General features: G+C 38.2%; 2 protein-coding genes across 3 annotated transcripts in view; one reads left to right on the forward strand and one right to left on the reverse strand.

The window, feature by feature from the left end:
• Positions 1 to 1,468: 1,468 nt before the first annotated feature.
• Positions 1,469 to 2,998, forward strand: ghsrb (growth hormone secretagogue receptor b). Its single transcript, XM_030767579.1, has 2 exons — positions 1,469 to 2,255; positions 2,697 to 2,998. Exons 1-2 carry the CDS (start codon positions 1,469 to 1,471, stop codon positions 2,996 to 2,998), a joined length of 1,089 nt encoding a protein of 362 aa, XP_030623439.1.
• A 4,438-nt stretch (positions 2,999 to 7,436) lies between these two features.
• The window catches only part of fndc3bb (fibronectin type III domain containing 3Bb), a 60,188-nt gene continuing 53,667 nt past the window's right edge, over positions 7,437 to 13,957 (reverse strand). For both annotated transcript variants that reach the window (XM_030768870.1, XM_030768869.1), the window contains exons 22-25: positions 13,016 to 13,225; positions 11,124 to 11,290; positions 10,833 to 10,960; positions 7,437 to 7,754 (exon numbers count right to left, since the gene is read on the reverse strand). In XM_030768870.1, the coding sequence (XP_030624730.1) occupies positions 7,437 to 7,754; positions 10,833 to 10,960; positions 11,124 to 11,290; positions 13,016 to 13,225 (823 nt within the window). The remainder of the gene's footprint in view (positions 7,755 to 10,832; positions 10,961 to 11,123; positions 11,291 to 13,015; positions 13,226 to 13,957) is intronic.

Here is a 13,957-nt window from a genome sequence, read left to right on the forward strand (position 1 = left end):
TATTTCAGCCTGTCACAATGTAGTCCGGTGGTTACATGGCCTTTTCTTTTGCCACGGTGTTCAAATGCTGGAGTTTAAAGGGTGGTTTGGGGAACTTTTAAGATGTTGTGAAACTTATGTTAAGGTATGTTGTTGTGGTTGTGATTGGTTTTGTACATACACACACAAAGACGCTCATGGTGTGACAGATACACACAGCTGCACGTGACATGCACAGTTTTATTTTCAGCAAAAGAGCATCTTCAACCTTGATTCTGAATTACCAATTTTTTTAAGTGTCGTAGAGGAGGACAGTGTTACTTATAATGTGTATATGACATCAGCCTTTGGATGATACCAGTACTATATCATAGCCAATAACCAAAAGTTCGTCGCTGGAAGCTAGACTTTCCTAGTTTCTAATACACCGCTTCACCCTCTTGTCTTTCAGTAAGTTCATTTGTGTAGCCTAAACTACCGTAGCCTCAAATAGATTATGGTTTGAAGATTTGCACATATTCAAAGTACCCAAGGATATTTCCGTGTTGGAAACTTGTAAGATTCTATTTGCATGGATAAATATGGCGTAATTTCGCCACACCACCAGATGGCAGAGGGTCTGCAGTCCATATTTGTGATGCCCACACGTAAGGCTTCTTGTGGAGCTTTACGTATTGGTTGTGTAGTAAGACATTAAAAATAAAACAGTGGCATCTTGACTGATTTGAAATGATTGAATATTAATCATTTTTTTCAGGGAGTGTAGGTTAACATTGCATTACAGTTGGAATTAACAGTGTTTTTCTCATTTTGTAATGAGCAATTCACGATTTGGATTTAGTTTTCAGTATGCATTTGAAACCCCTGCTTTTCCAGTATGAGTACAAAGTAATTACATGCATTGGAACCGCATGGTTGGAACACTCACAACTGGACACTCAGCGTTGCTTTCGCTTCGAAAATTTAACCCATAAGAAAAAGCATCACCTTAAGTGGTAGCTGTTGTGCGCATGTGTGGGCATTGCATTGTATCCATGCGACCCCTTGCATCAGGCTCAAGATGCCTCATTGCGCAGTAAATACAGTTCTCGAAAACATCCACTTACAGGGGATTTGAGAACAAATATGCTTTAAAAGTTTAAGTCACTTATATTTTGCTAGGCTTGTAACTATTTTTTAATTCATTTAATTCTATGATGGAGTATAAACACAATGCACAAAATAAGCTGGAATTCAAGTTGACATGGAGGTTTTGGATGATTTTTTGAAGTTTTCAGCAAGAAAGAACCTATTTTTTGTTTCGACAAGATGATTGCTAACGATCTCAGTTTAAACGAAGCTGGAATAGCCTCCAAATGATTTTAAGAACTATGAGCCAACATCCGAATATCCAACAATTACGGACTTTCCTGAAATGGCTGGAGAATGGAGTTTAGGGCATAATGAAGCCCTTCTAATTGCGTGAGAGCTTTCTGAAAAGTCCGGCACAATGACCAATTGGACGAACCTGTCTAATTGTCCTCAAAGCATCCCATTATGTGAGGAAGAGAATTATGAGAACGCAACCGGTGGGGATTTCGAATACCCAGTTCATCTCTACCCTGTGCGCATACTGACTGGGATAACAGTGATATGCATTTTCCTATTCCTCGTGGGCATCACCGGGAATTTAATGACCATTCTGGTAGTTACTAAATATAAAGATATGCGAACGACCACCAACTTATACCTATGTAGCATGGCTCTCTCAGATCTCCTCATTTTCCTGTGCATGCCCCTAGACCTCTATAGGTTCTGGCGCTACAGACCATGGAATTTCGGAGATCAGCTGTGTAAACTGTTTCAGTTCGTGAGCGAAAGCTGCACTTACTCAACTATTCTTAATATAACCGCATTGAGTGTGGAGAGATACTTTGCCATCTGTTTTCCACTCAGGGCCAAAGTTGTCGTAACCAGAAGGCGGGTGAAGGGTGTCATTTTGTTCCTATGGATAGTGGCACTCTGTTGCGCAGGACCTATTTTCATTTTGGTAGGTGTGGAGCACGAGAATGGCACAAATCCGTGGGAGACAAACGAGTGCAAGGCGACTGAATATGCCATCCGATCCGGACTGCTTACTATTATGGTCTGGGTCTCTAGTGTCTTTTTCTTTCTTCCTGTATTGTGTTTAACAGTCCTCTACAGCCTTATAGGCAGAAGACTGTGGAGGAGAAAGAGGGATCGAATTGGACCAAACAGTCGAGAAAAGAATAATAAACAGACCGTGAAAATGTTAGGTAAGTGCCATGATTTCTCACAATTCTTTGTTACTTAATTCACTGCGAATTATGCCATTTCTGCAGTTTCTGGAATTATTGTAGCCTTTTCAAGTGTATAACGGATGGTGAGGACAGTCAGCGTAACTTCATTCATAAACTGCCTTCAGAGTAACTTGTCCTGTAAAAAACTGCAGCATTATCAAGTGAATGACCAAATGGTTCGCCCCCTTTAATTTACAGCAATCTTCGACTTTAAATTTACGGTTTATGTGTTAGTTTTTAATAGATTGGAACCCTTTTAATGGATTCCACATATAGAACCTTTTCAATTGTTTATGCCACCCATGTCTTCCGATTCATCCAAACTATTTCTATGTAATTTATGTCCTCTGATTTGTCCAAATGAGTGTTTTCTGTGAAATGTAGCCTAATGCTTTGTCTCTCTTGTCCCTTTGGCAGCTGTCGTTGTACTTGCGTTTGTTCTCTGCTGGCTCCCTTTTCATGTGGGGCGCTATCTGATATCCAAATCATCGGAAGCAAATTCTCCTTTTATCTCTAAAATCAGCGAATACTGTAACCTGGTTTCGTTTGTACTGTTCTACCTCAGTGCCGCAATCAATCCAATCCTTTATAACATTATGTCAAAGAAGTATAGGATCACGGCCTGCAAACTTTTTGGTGTAAGAAGAGTAACTGGACGGTCAATGTCAGCAATTGTGAACGCGGAGAGCTTCCTTGGGTGGAATGACTCTAACACGTGAGAAAAAGAGAGGGAAAAAAACAGACATAATGAGCCGTCTGCTTGTAATTGTGATATGACAACTGTTGTTTTTTGAGGTGTTCGCAGTTGGTCATGTCACATCACACGCTATTCATTTCAGAGTAAAGGAGGACAAAAATGGATCCAAGCTCATCTCTGCGCTTACGCAGTCTGATTTAGACAGAAGGAGAACGTCGAGCAGTAAACTCTGAAATCGAATCGAGGGCATTTGCATTGTAGCCCAAATGTACAAAAATGTGAACACCACTGCGTGTGTGTCAGAATATACCAACCATTTATCATTTTAATTTATAAGGACTTAATTTTCTGAGGAAACTCAGACTTCATGGTTGGGACAATTACCTACCTCCGTTACACACACGTACAACTCACTTGCCCCCAGACACCAACTAAAAGAATGTATGGACACTAGTTTGTCTCCATAATGATTTTACTTCAAAATTCTATGGGGACATTTAAAAGATGCGAGATTCAAATTTAGCGGCTGATGAATGTAGCAGATCTGTAATAAATGAATATGTACTGATGAATTTGATTTCAGTAGTTTTATATACCTGTGCCTCATGGCTGTCTCACACGGCACATTGATTTGTGTCCATTTTTAATGTAGTGCCAAATATTGTATTTCCCAAAATGAAAGACAGGAACACAAGAATCAAATACACAAATAACAAATCTATATAAAATACTCATTTTCTCAGACCCCTGTAAAACCCATAAAGTTTTTATTTTTCCACGTTACACAGTGTATTGCAAAAAGAAACATAATGCAGTAACGGGGGAACTGAAACTCACAGTCAGTCATGTGTATTGTCTGTATGCATTCAACACGAAAATGCCTTAAACTGTTTTAAGTACTGGAAGACAAAGTGAACACTGTAGATGTAAGCACTGTATATTGTTCCCTGAGTGGAGGGGAAAACAATTGTGCTAGGTGACAAAATGTCTTACTGTAATGGATGTGCACAGTGAATGAGCATGCTTTGTTCTGCTTGTATCAGTGTTCAGCGTGTTTCAGCAAAGTGCTCTTACAATTGCAGCTTGTACATTGAAAAAAAAAAAAAACCTTGAGGAAACCAGTTAAGTCGTTTTGTGAACTGATCAGTTGGTGATGTCAATATAATTGGTTAATTTCTCATCTGTAAATAAAGATATGTAAAGTAAACGCAGTGGCACATTGCCAAGCATATGCTGGAAGCTGTAACCTGTTGTGTAGAAAAATCTATGAAATTTGCAGATCTTTTTATGATGTACCAAAGTGGCGTTCTTGCTTGTGCTGAGAAACTCTACAGATTTGTTTACTCCACTGTAAATCTCCTTCAATTAAAGGAGAGCATTTGTGAAAGCATACCCATTGTTAAATCTGTAAATGTACACACACTGAACAACACTGTATGTCCCTTCAAGTTTGATATGTGTTAAACAATTTAAATATGTCTAAAAATGTCCCACTTTCTAAAAATAAAACACACAATGGTACCCAGGTATTTTAATAAACATGCTGCTTAAATTTTGCATTTTTTCCATTTTTTTAATATTGGTCTTCAGTCTAAAAGAATTCTCTGATATTTTCAAAAAATGTTATGCTTCCAATATCTCAGTAATAATCCCTATAAAATTAGAGGCAGCTAAATCAAGCACATGACGCAATTGGTTAATGGCAAAATTCTAACGAGATATGAACTTTCTCGAGTCACAAAGAGGCTCCACTTATTTCTGATTATATTTACAGAGAGAGAGAGAGAGAGATTATCATAGAGTGAATAATTTTAGCTCTGTGAGATTTTTCTCCTCTAAAATAAGTGAACGTATAAATGAATAAATAAACAAACAAACCAAAAAAATGTCCCATTTCCTGTATCTGGATAAGCATGATACTTTCATAATACTTACTGTCTCCAGGGTCTTCAAAGACAGTGAATAAGTAGTTCTAGGTACACAGCTGTGGTCAAATGCACGTCAGTGCTTGTTTTAGTATTACATGAAAAACTAGTAATAAAGTAAGTTTGGGGAGTGACTAACTGTATCAGTAGTAATGTATTCACATTTATTCTTGAGTTTCATAACCAAATCACTACCCACAAAATGAACACTGAAGTGAGTTAAATATTAAAGCGAATGAGAGAAAAAAAAAGTCCTAATTCATTCCATTTCTAAAGCAAGAGAAGAATGCCCAAAAAAATCATCTGGGAAAATCTTAAAACATTTATTGTGCATAAATATATTACATATATGCTACAGATACATAATCATCTTAAATACAAAGGGTAGTACTTTCAAAATCTATACATTAAAATTGATATGGTAGTTTTTTTTTTATATAATGCCTATGATTACAATTTACAACAATAAAAGAAACATGATTATACCTAAAAAATGCGGAATGATCTTGTTCCAAACATACGCTGACATGCACAAGTACACTGATTAAAAGGGGCAATGCTGTTGGGATTTAAAAAACAAAACAAAACAAAAGACAGATCATCTTCAAGTAGCATTTTGAAAACCTGAAGATTTTTTTGTTTTTGCCAACTCACCAAAGGATCAGTCAAGTCATCCTATGACTAGGTGAAGTCTGAAAAGTGTCTTTCATAGTAAAATCTTCAAGTGATTCCACTTCAAGTTTTGCATCTAGTGTCAAGTTGTCAAACACACACACAAACACACACACACATATTCCTCTCATTGAAAATGTAATGGAATGTGTGGAGGCCTTTAATGCTACTGCACATGTGAAACTAAGGTAAGGTGACACATGGGTTTTGCAGGCGAAGCATTTTAACATCAGCCAAACAAACAGCAATGAGTAGCTAAAAAGCCTTTTGCTGGTTGTTCAGGAGAGGGTATGGCATGTTTTTTTGCATCAATAGGTAAATTGCAGCATTTGTAAAATTACCATTAGCTTGACAAATATGACTACAAAAAGGATACAAGTAATAAAAAATATATCTTAAACACCAACAGGTTAATGATATCGGGAATGTCGCAATACACGCATTTGGAAAAAAAACAATTAAAATAATAAAAAATGAAACAGGAAAAGGACATGCTACATGTGGAAATATTGAATATGACAGTTCTTTTGATTTTGAAAGAAATAAATAAACAAAGATTGCACTGTGATTTGCATTTTAAAGTACTGTATGCAAAAATATAGCATAAATAAACATAAACTGTTAAAAAAAAAGAAACAAATAAACAAAACAAACCTGTTACGCATAACTTGCTCACTAACTTTGGTTACAGTATGATTTTAGCTAGCAAACATTTCTGTGCACTGCATACTTTAGCCTCAGCTAATACAAGCTGGAAACAAATGGAAATGCTGAAAGCAGCAAAGCTAAAATGAAATGTTTGACATAAGTGACAATACACATGATGAAAAGATGATAAACAGAAGACATGGGCTCACACTGTTACCCTGGAACATAAATCTGGCCCTGGAGTCCCTGAGGTATATACATTCTAGACTTCACGTCATCAGATACAGGGTTACCATTCAAACTCTTTGGACTGAAAAAAAAAAAAACAAACAAAAACTGTCATTTGTTTCTAAGATCTTTCAAAGGATTTCCAAGGATATTTTCCCTTTATCTTTAAACTGAACAGGGACAAGGAAAAAAACAGAAGCAAAAAACCCCCCCCCCAAAATTACAAACCCCAAAAAAGACCAAGACCTGAATGATCAGATAAATAAAAGGAACACGGGGAGAGAAGAGTTCTTCAGGTACCAGGGACAGGGGATTTGAGTAATAATGCCATTTTTACCCTAGGGAGATCCAAAGTACATACAGATTAACAGTTCAGGGTCAGACTCCCATACGTTCCTCTGTTAGTATGATCACGCATTGTCTCTTTACGTGCTCTTTAAAATGAATACTAAAGTGTTAGACAAACAAATTAGAGGCCCCCTCACTTTGTATTGATAACTGTGTGATTTCGTATGAGCTACAGTTCCTCAGTTTTTAAGAACCTAACGGACGTCGCATTTCCCCATTGTATTTACACATAATACACAACCATAACAAAAAAAAAAAAGAAAATTAAATAAATTTCAAAAGCCTTGGATGAAAACAGGCATGTCATATAAAGCTCCAACGAAGAAAATATATATTTTTCTGACCTAAAAAAAAAAAAAAAAGAAGAAATAAAAATATATAAAGATATTTGTGCTAATAGTATTTGCTAAAAAATACTTCTCCTGCTTGTGGTTTCAAAAATGATGCAGCAAAGACCCTTGCGGCATTACGTTTTTGACATAAAAATAAATGACGGACAGGAAGAAAAACAAATTCAAATGGAAAAACTGAACATCTAATGGGAAAAGGGCGCCAAAAAAATAAATGTGTAAAATACGGGTATAAAAATATCCCTCAAGTTTTAACGCTTTTCGCATTTGTAAAATCACCTCTTTTCTATCATTCCATAAGGAAAAGCTTCAGGAGTGAGGCAGTAAGGATGGAGAGTGCGACCACTCCCAATACGATGAGAGTGGCAAACCGTTCATCACTGGACACCAGGCCAAAGGCTTTACCCCCAGGCACACTGACTGTGCCTGGTTCCATGGGCAGTACCATGTCAGAGCGACGGGGGGAGAAATAGGCAGAGGGGCTGAAGGAACCAAACATTTCTTGAGAGGTGTCTGAACAGCGTCTGCAAACGCACACTCGCAGGCGGTAGTCTGTGTTCCACTGCAAGCCGGTAAGCTGAAACGACGTATCTTCTCCCTTATACACCTGGGACAGGAAAGAGAAAAAGAAACATTGCGTAAAAGGAAAAAAAAAAAAAAAAACATCATCCACCATATCTATCATACAAACAGAAACAGTTTACCGAAAAATGTATTTTAAAGGGTCGAGTATAACTTTTGGTCTGATTCACGCAAAATTAAAACTCAGAGCTCTCTTCCAAATATTGTCACATGGCTTCAAGAGGTGAACACAAAACAAGAATGCAGTCTCCTCTAATACTCCCACTCCCTGACCACAGGGTTTTTTTTTTCCACCCTGAGTTGGTTCATTCCTAATCAGTCTGCAGGTTTTCTGTACAAACAGGGACAAACCAATTTCTGTCATCTTGGCTTGACCTGCATATTACAAAAGAAAATCCTAAATTCAAAGGGAATGTACTCTACGATAAAAGCTTTCATCAGATCAAAAGGCTGAGAAGGTACAGACAGTGTAATATTTTGCTGCCGTGACAAACAGTCGCAGCTCATCCATCTTTCCCAGGCTTATTAGTTGAACCACAGATCTCATACGATTAAAGATATCTTTGATGTGTTGCTGGTGTACTGCACACAGTGACCCAAATAATGTGGAAGTAGCTGTAGGGAGAAAAAAAAAATCATTTCTACTACTACACACGCCGTCATTCATAAGAATGCTGAAGATTTTGCCATTCACACGCACAAAACAAAGATGCCCCACATTAAGAAACGATACACAGAAATATCTCTGCGGATAAGGCTAGAATAGAAATGTGAGATGCAGGTGAGAGCAGACAACAGAAAACAACAAAAGACAGCATCGAATTTTTAGACTGCCACTTACTGCCTGATAATTAAATATTCCAAACATGCTCTCTGACACTCACGTCCAATTAGAATCATTAAATCAAAATCAGTCAGGCAGATCTGGCAATATATTCGGAGAAAACATTTGTTTTCATTAACAGGACTCTCATGAGCATTTTCTAGTCACTGCACTTTGGATAACACCACACAGACTGGGTTTTATTTACCTGCATGTAGTCTTATAGATAACCTATCAAAAGCACACTGAAAAATTATTTTGATTACTGTGGAACATGAAACAATATGTGTGTATGTGTTTCTATGTGTGTAGCTGGTTGGAAGACCAAATGGAAGCTATTGAATTGTTAGGAGCCTACGGGCTCTTTGAGAGAAATGTGTTGGGGAAAACAACTAATTTGCTTGGTTTTCTCAGCTGTAACAATCTCCTCGAATCCCACAGGGCTGTTCTTCAATATATTTCCCATCTGAACTCCATTCAATAGGGGCAATGTAGCTTGAATTTTTCTAGTCGATTTCATCTCTTGCATTAAAAAAAAAAAAAAAAAAAAAATCTAATGATGGTCCGACAAATAGATTACGTAGTGGCACAAGGGTGAATAAATGGCACTGTCTTGTCTCCTTAAGTTAATGTATGGTGATTTCACTTTAAACTCAGGTCTCTATTATGTACAATTTGAATACTTGACAAAACAGCTGAAACATCAGTCTCTCTGAATGGATGTGCTAAGCTGCCTTGGAATCATAAAGGAGAACACAATACATCAGGATAATATCATTTAGCTAACAACAGCACAGGACTGCACGGTTGTGATCTACCTCACACAGTAATTATATTGTCAATAGCAGATTGATTAGGCTACAGATAAACACTAGCTGGCTGTGAACAAGTGCTAGAGGAATTCAGAAACCGTCTAGCAAATAAATAATGACATTTAATCACAGAAAAGGGTCCATAAAAATTTTACTCCCACAGTCATTATTGCAACCATTCTGTGGCTGATTGTAATTTATAATGCTGAATGAGGATTCTCTGAACACCTGTGGGTCCAAGTGCACAACTACTTCATAGCAGGTGAACAAATCGTGGTGATACTCACTGAGGTATTGTTAACTTGAGTAAAGACTCCTATTATTTGAATAAAGACTCCTTAAAGATTACCGTGTCCTTGTCAACTATTCACTGTCGATCGCATTTTACTCTACATTTCAGAGCTTGCCTAAGGGCTGAAACACCGGTGGTAATTTACACATTGGTCGCATGAACTTTCCATTATGCAGTAACAGACAGATAGTGTTATGAACAATCTAGAGTTGCCCTTGAAATCTTTAAAACTCACATAAATGTGTATTTAAAAAAAAATAAGAAGGCATTCTCTGCGTCCAAGCAATGATGAGTTTGTTCAGATTTTCTATTGACAGGATAGTTTCCAAAGAACTGCTTTATTGAAAGAGAGATGATCAGAAGTCTATTCACTGTGAAATAGCAATAACCAAAACACTCAGTGCATGCAATTCATGTACCATCTTTCTGTTTAAAAAAAATCCAAAGTGAAGTAGTGCAGTGAACAAATACTTTCTGGAGTAGAATTTGATTTGAGAGACAACCAGTGATTCATATACGAGTGCCGCAAAAAAAGACACTGCAATCTATGTATCGTCCGCAGACCAGAGCCGCTCGATTTCCTTGTCTGGAGAGAGGCTTTGTTATCAACAGTCACACTGTGATCTTTTACAATCAGGAATAATTTGTTTCAATGTCAAAATAATGTATGATTCATACCATCCCTAAACTGAATAAAAAATAAGGAACAAAGTGTATGATTTTCTCTCGATCCTGGCTTGACTCTTGTCATAGAGTGAAAATTGAAGAAAGCAAAAATAACCTTAGCTTATGACTAGCACAACAGTGCTCATGTCTCATTCTCCTTTTTCAGAGAAGACTGCCTTTACTCACACTGTACCATTCTCTGAACCATTTTGTTTCATTTCTCTATTATCATCAGCACTCGTATGTGATGATTTGTCAATCCTGTGAAAACTGTGATTCAGTGACCGATTGAATCCACCCTACCACTTACACAAGAGGGCTGACCTGTCATGGGAAAATTCCCATGACGGTCTGAGGAATTCTGTGGGCTCCACTTTAATGACGCTGTGACAGTGAACACACTTGGATGATAAGGCTCCGTGTCATAATGAAAGACAAGTGAGCATATAGTTTAAAAGGTCTTCATGCAGTGGCCAACACACGAACACAACTTCAATCGAATGTACTCACCTGTTTATATTCCGAATCTCTACCTCCAAGAGTCTGGAGCACGTAGCTAATTCGGTCTCCTTTCATTGGTAGGACGGACTCCCAGGAAACTTCACAAGCGTTTCCGTCTAGCGGAGCTACTCTAGGGGCTGCAGAGGGAGAGACAGCATGGCATGCGCGTTCATTGACAGCCTTAGCTCTGTATTACCTCAGAAAATTTGAGCTAACAAAGAAAAGTCAGACATTTAAAAAAAAAAAAAACTGCCACTATAGACCTGATAAAGAGTAAAGTGGTGAGAGAGGCTAAAATACCTTTGAGCGTTGGGGGCAGAGACTTGGCAGTGCTGAATGTGTATATCTCTGAAAACGGACCCTCTCCTGCTTCACTCACAGCCTGAATCCTGAAATTGTAGCGGCTCCATTCGCTCAGACGCTGCACTTTAAATGTGTGGCTGGGCCCCCGATAAATCGCTACAAATCTGTAGAAAGAGAGTCAGTCAGAAAATGTAAAGTTTTTTTTTTTTTTTGACTTACGTACAAATGAAGTACACTCTGCTTTGAACCGAAAGAAGTGATATGAATGTAATTGCCAATTTCCCTCAATTTGGTAGGTCTACCCCCTCATGCTAGCTCATTCGTACTAGCTGAGTGAGAGGGAGAGTACACCTGCATGACTCAATTACCCAACAGTGCACAGTCAGTTTTGTCAGATGGAATTCTAATAAGAAATCAAACATGTAGAACACAGACAATGAAAAGATCGATATTAAATTTTATGTCATTTTTCATTTATTTTCATTCTGCTATCTATGCTGCATTGTTGAGTTACCATCATGCAGTGTGAAACCACTTTAAGTGGGTTTACCATTCATCAGCCTGTCTGAGCACCTTAATCAGTGAAATTAGCATTTTGGCTTCAATGTCGCAGAACATATGAACTGATAAAGACAATCTTCAACTCAAACCAAGTCTGCCCACCACAGAAAAATCCAAAAACAGTGCATTAGAACAGGAACATTTCAAACATGCCTGAGAATATGAGAAAACAAATATAAACAGTGGATTTGTACTACACTGAATAAAATGTCTAAAGATTCAATATGCGGCAGTGGTTTTTCATAAAGTCAATTAACAACACATTATGAAAATGGGGGAATAGATCATTTTCTTCCTAGGGGGGGACACAGAACATTGGAAGATCATTTCAATAAAACAAACGAACCGTAACAGCATAAAGCAAAGTGCATGATGGTGACTCAACATTGAAATACAGATGGCATAATGAATGTTATATTAACAATAAAAGTCGTAAGTGCCGGTGAATGGGGCTTATGGAGAGTAAAAGCGAAAAAGGACCCGCTCATAAAAGAGTACCAGGCTTTTTCTGATTAAGGATCCATGTTCATACTCATTTGTCAGATCACTCTGTTCCCCCTCCTACAGTCCGCTGCTCTCTGCGCTCAAGCAGAAAAAAAGTAAAGAACAGATGGATAAGGTGGTCAAAAAAAAAAAAAAAAAAGAAAAAGAAAAAGAAAAGAAATAGCACAGGCTACTTCATTTAGCCCCTTAATCATCTTTCGGATGGTCAACACCGCCCTTGTCTGAGTAAGCATTAAGTCAGCAGGTCAAGACAAACCCTTTTTCCCTGCACCTTTAATTCTGACCAAGCCTGGGAGGCTGGGTTCCTCATTAAGAGCTTTCATCTTAATAGGGCTGTAAATGAGACTGATGTGCTCCTCACAGGTTCCTCCTGCATCAGAGAGAACAGTCTGCCTCCGGAGTCCACAGCACGCAAATTAAAACATTCCACCCACGCGCACACCACACAAGTACTTTACCAGGAAAGGACATCAGACATGTGCTAAAATGGTTTAGAGCAGTCCCGCAAGACTAGTTCTTCTCTTTTTTTTTCTTTTCCTTCTTCATAAAAATGGGCTGATTGATCCTCATTATTTATCTTTTTAATACACAGTATGACTCTATGTATTGCACTGAAAAAAGTGAGAAAATATTTGAACGATGGTTGAGTTTTAAAAATAGCCATATATGTAATAAAAGACCAAAAATGCTAGGATGAGTATATTTGCATGAGTGTAGTCTTTAATAGGAGTTGGATGAAGTTAACTTTTAGTTTTTGGCAGACTCAGCAGAACTGATATTTGTGTTTATTAGTAAGAGTGACGCTGTTTTCCTGTGACTCTTACCTCTGGTTTCTGTCCTCTATCTGTAGGACGTAAGCCGTATCTTCATTGAGTGAAGTTCGACTGCTGTCACTCCAGCGCAGTTTGAGACTCTGGGGTCCGACGGCAGTACACTCCAATCGGGGCGGCGCTGGGGGGAGGGGCCTAGTCCGAACAGTCAGTACTTGACTGAACGAACCAGCCCCAATCTCATTCTCCGCTTGAACCTGCACGCTGCAGTGGAGACATGAAGCCATTATAAGCACCAGAAGACATATGTCGCATTCTGTCGAGAAACATATCAGTCAAGTGTGTTTTGGCTCCATGGGAACTGGAGTTTCCATCAAATTTTCCTGTCACAATTCTATCAGCCCTTTTCTGTCTCACAGCATAAAGCAACCCAAAAAAACATGTTATAGATAAAACGTCCCGGCCATGTTTCATTCAATAAATCAATATTAACTCATGTAAAATTCATCCCTACTTACAAAGTGCTTCACTGCAAAAAACAAAACAAAAAAAACTGAATCGTTATCAGATTAGTATGATTGGGAATCCCTAGTGGAACATCCACTATGACTCCACTTCATCTCCATCTCCATATCCTTCTCTCTCTCTCTCTCTCTCTCTCTCTCTCTCCCTCTCTTGCTGCAACTGTCAATCTCTTTAATTCAGCTGTCCCAGAGGGGTGTTCATCATGATGGTCCCAGCGTTTTACTCGGCCTGTGCAGGCGTGAGGCTTGATAGACAGACTAGACAGAGATCTCACATCTGAGACAGCAGCATTTTATTTCTATAACGAACCGTTTATGCAAATGAGAACTTATTTGAAAGATAAGAGAACTTATCCGGAAGAAACAGTGCTGTAAAAATAGAGAGAGCAAAAGATAAGAAACTATTTCTGCAATTTGCTGTGATCACAGTATAATATCTTGAAATTCAGGAGGACAACTCGACCCCACACAT

The sequence above is a fragment of the Chanos chanos genome, chromosome 3 (genome assembly GCF_902362185.1).
Source record: "Chanos chanos chromosome 3, fChaCha1.1, whole genome shotgun sequence".
Taxonomy (NCBI): Eukaryota; Metazoa; Chordata; class Actinopteri; order Gonorynchiformes; family Chanidae; genus Chanos; species Chanos chanos.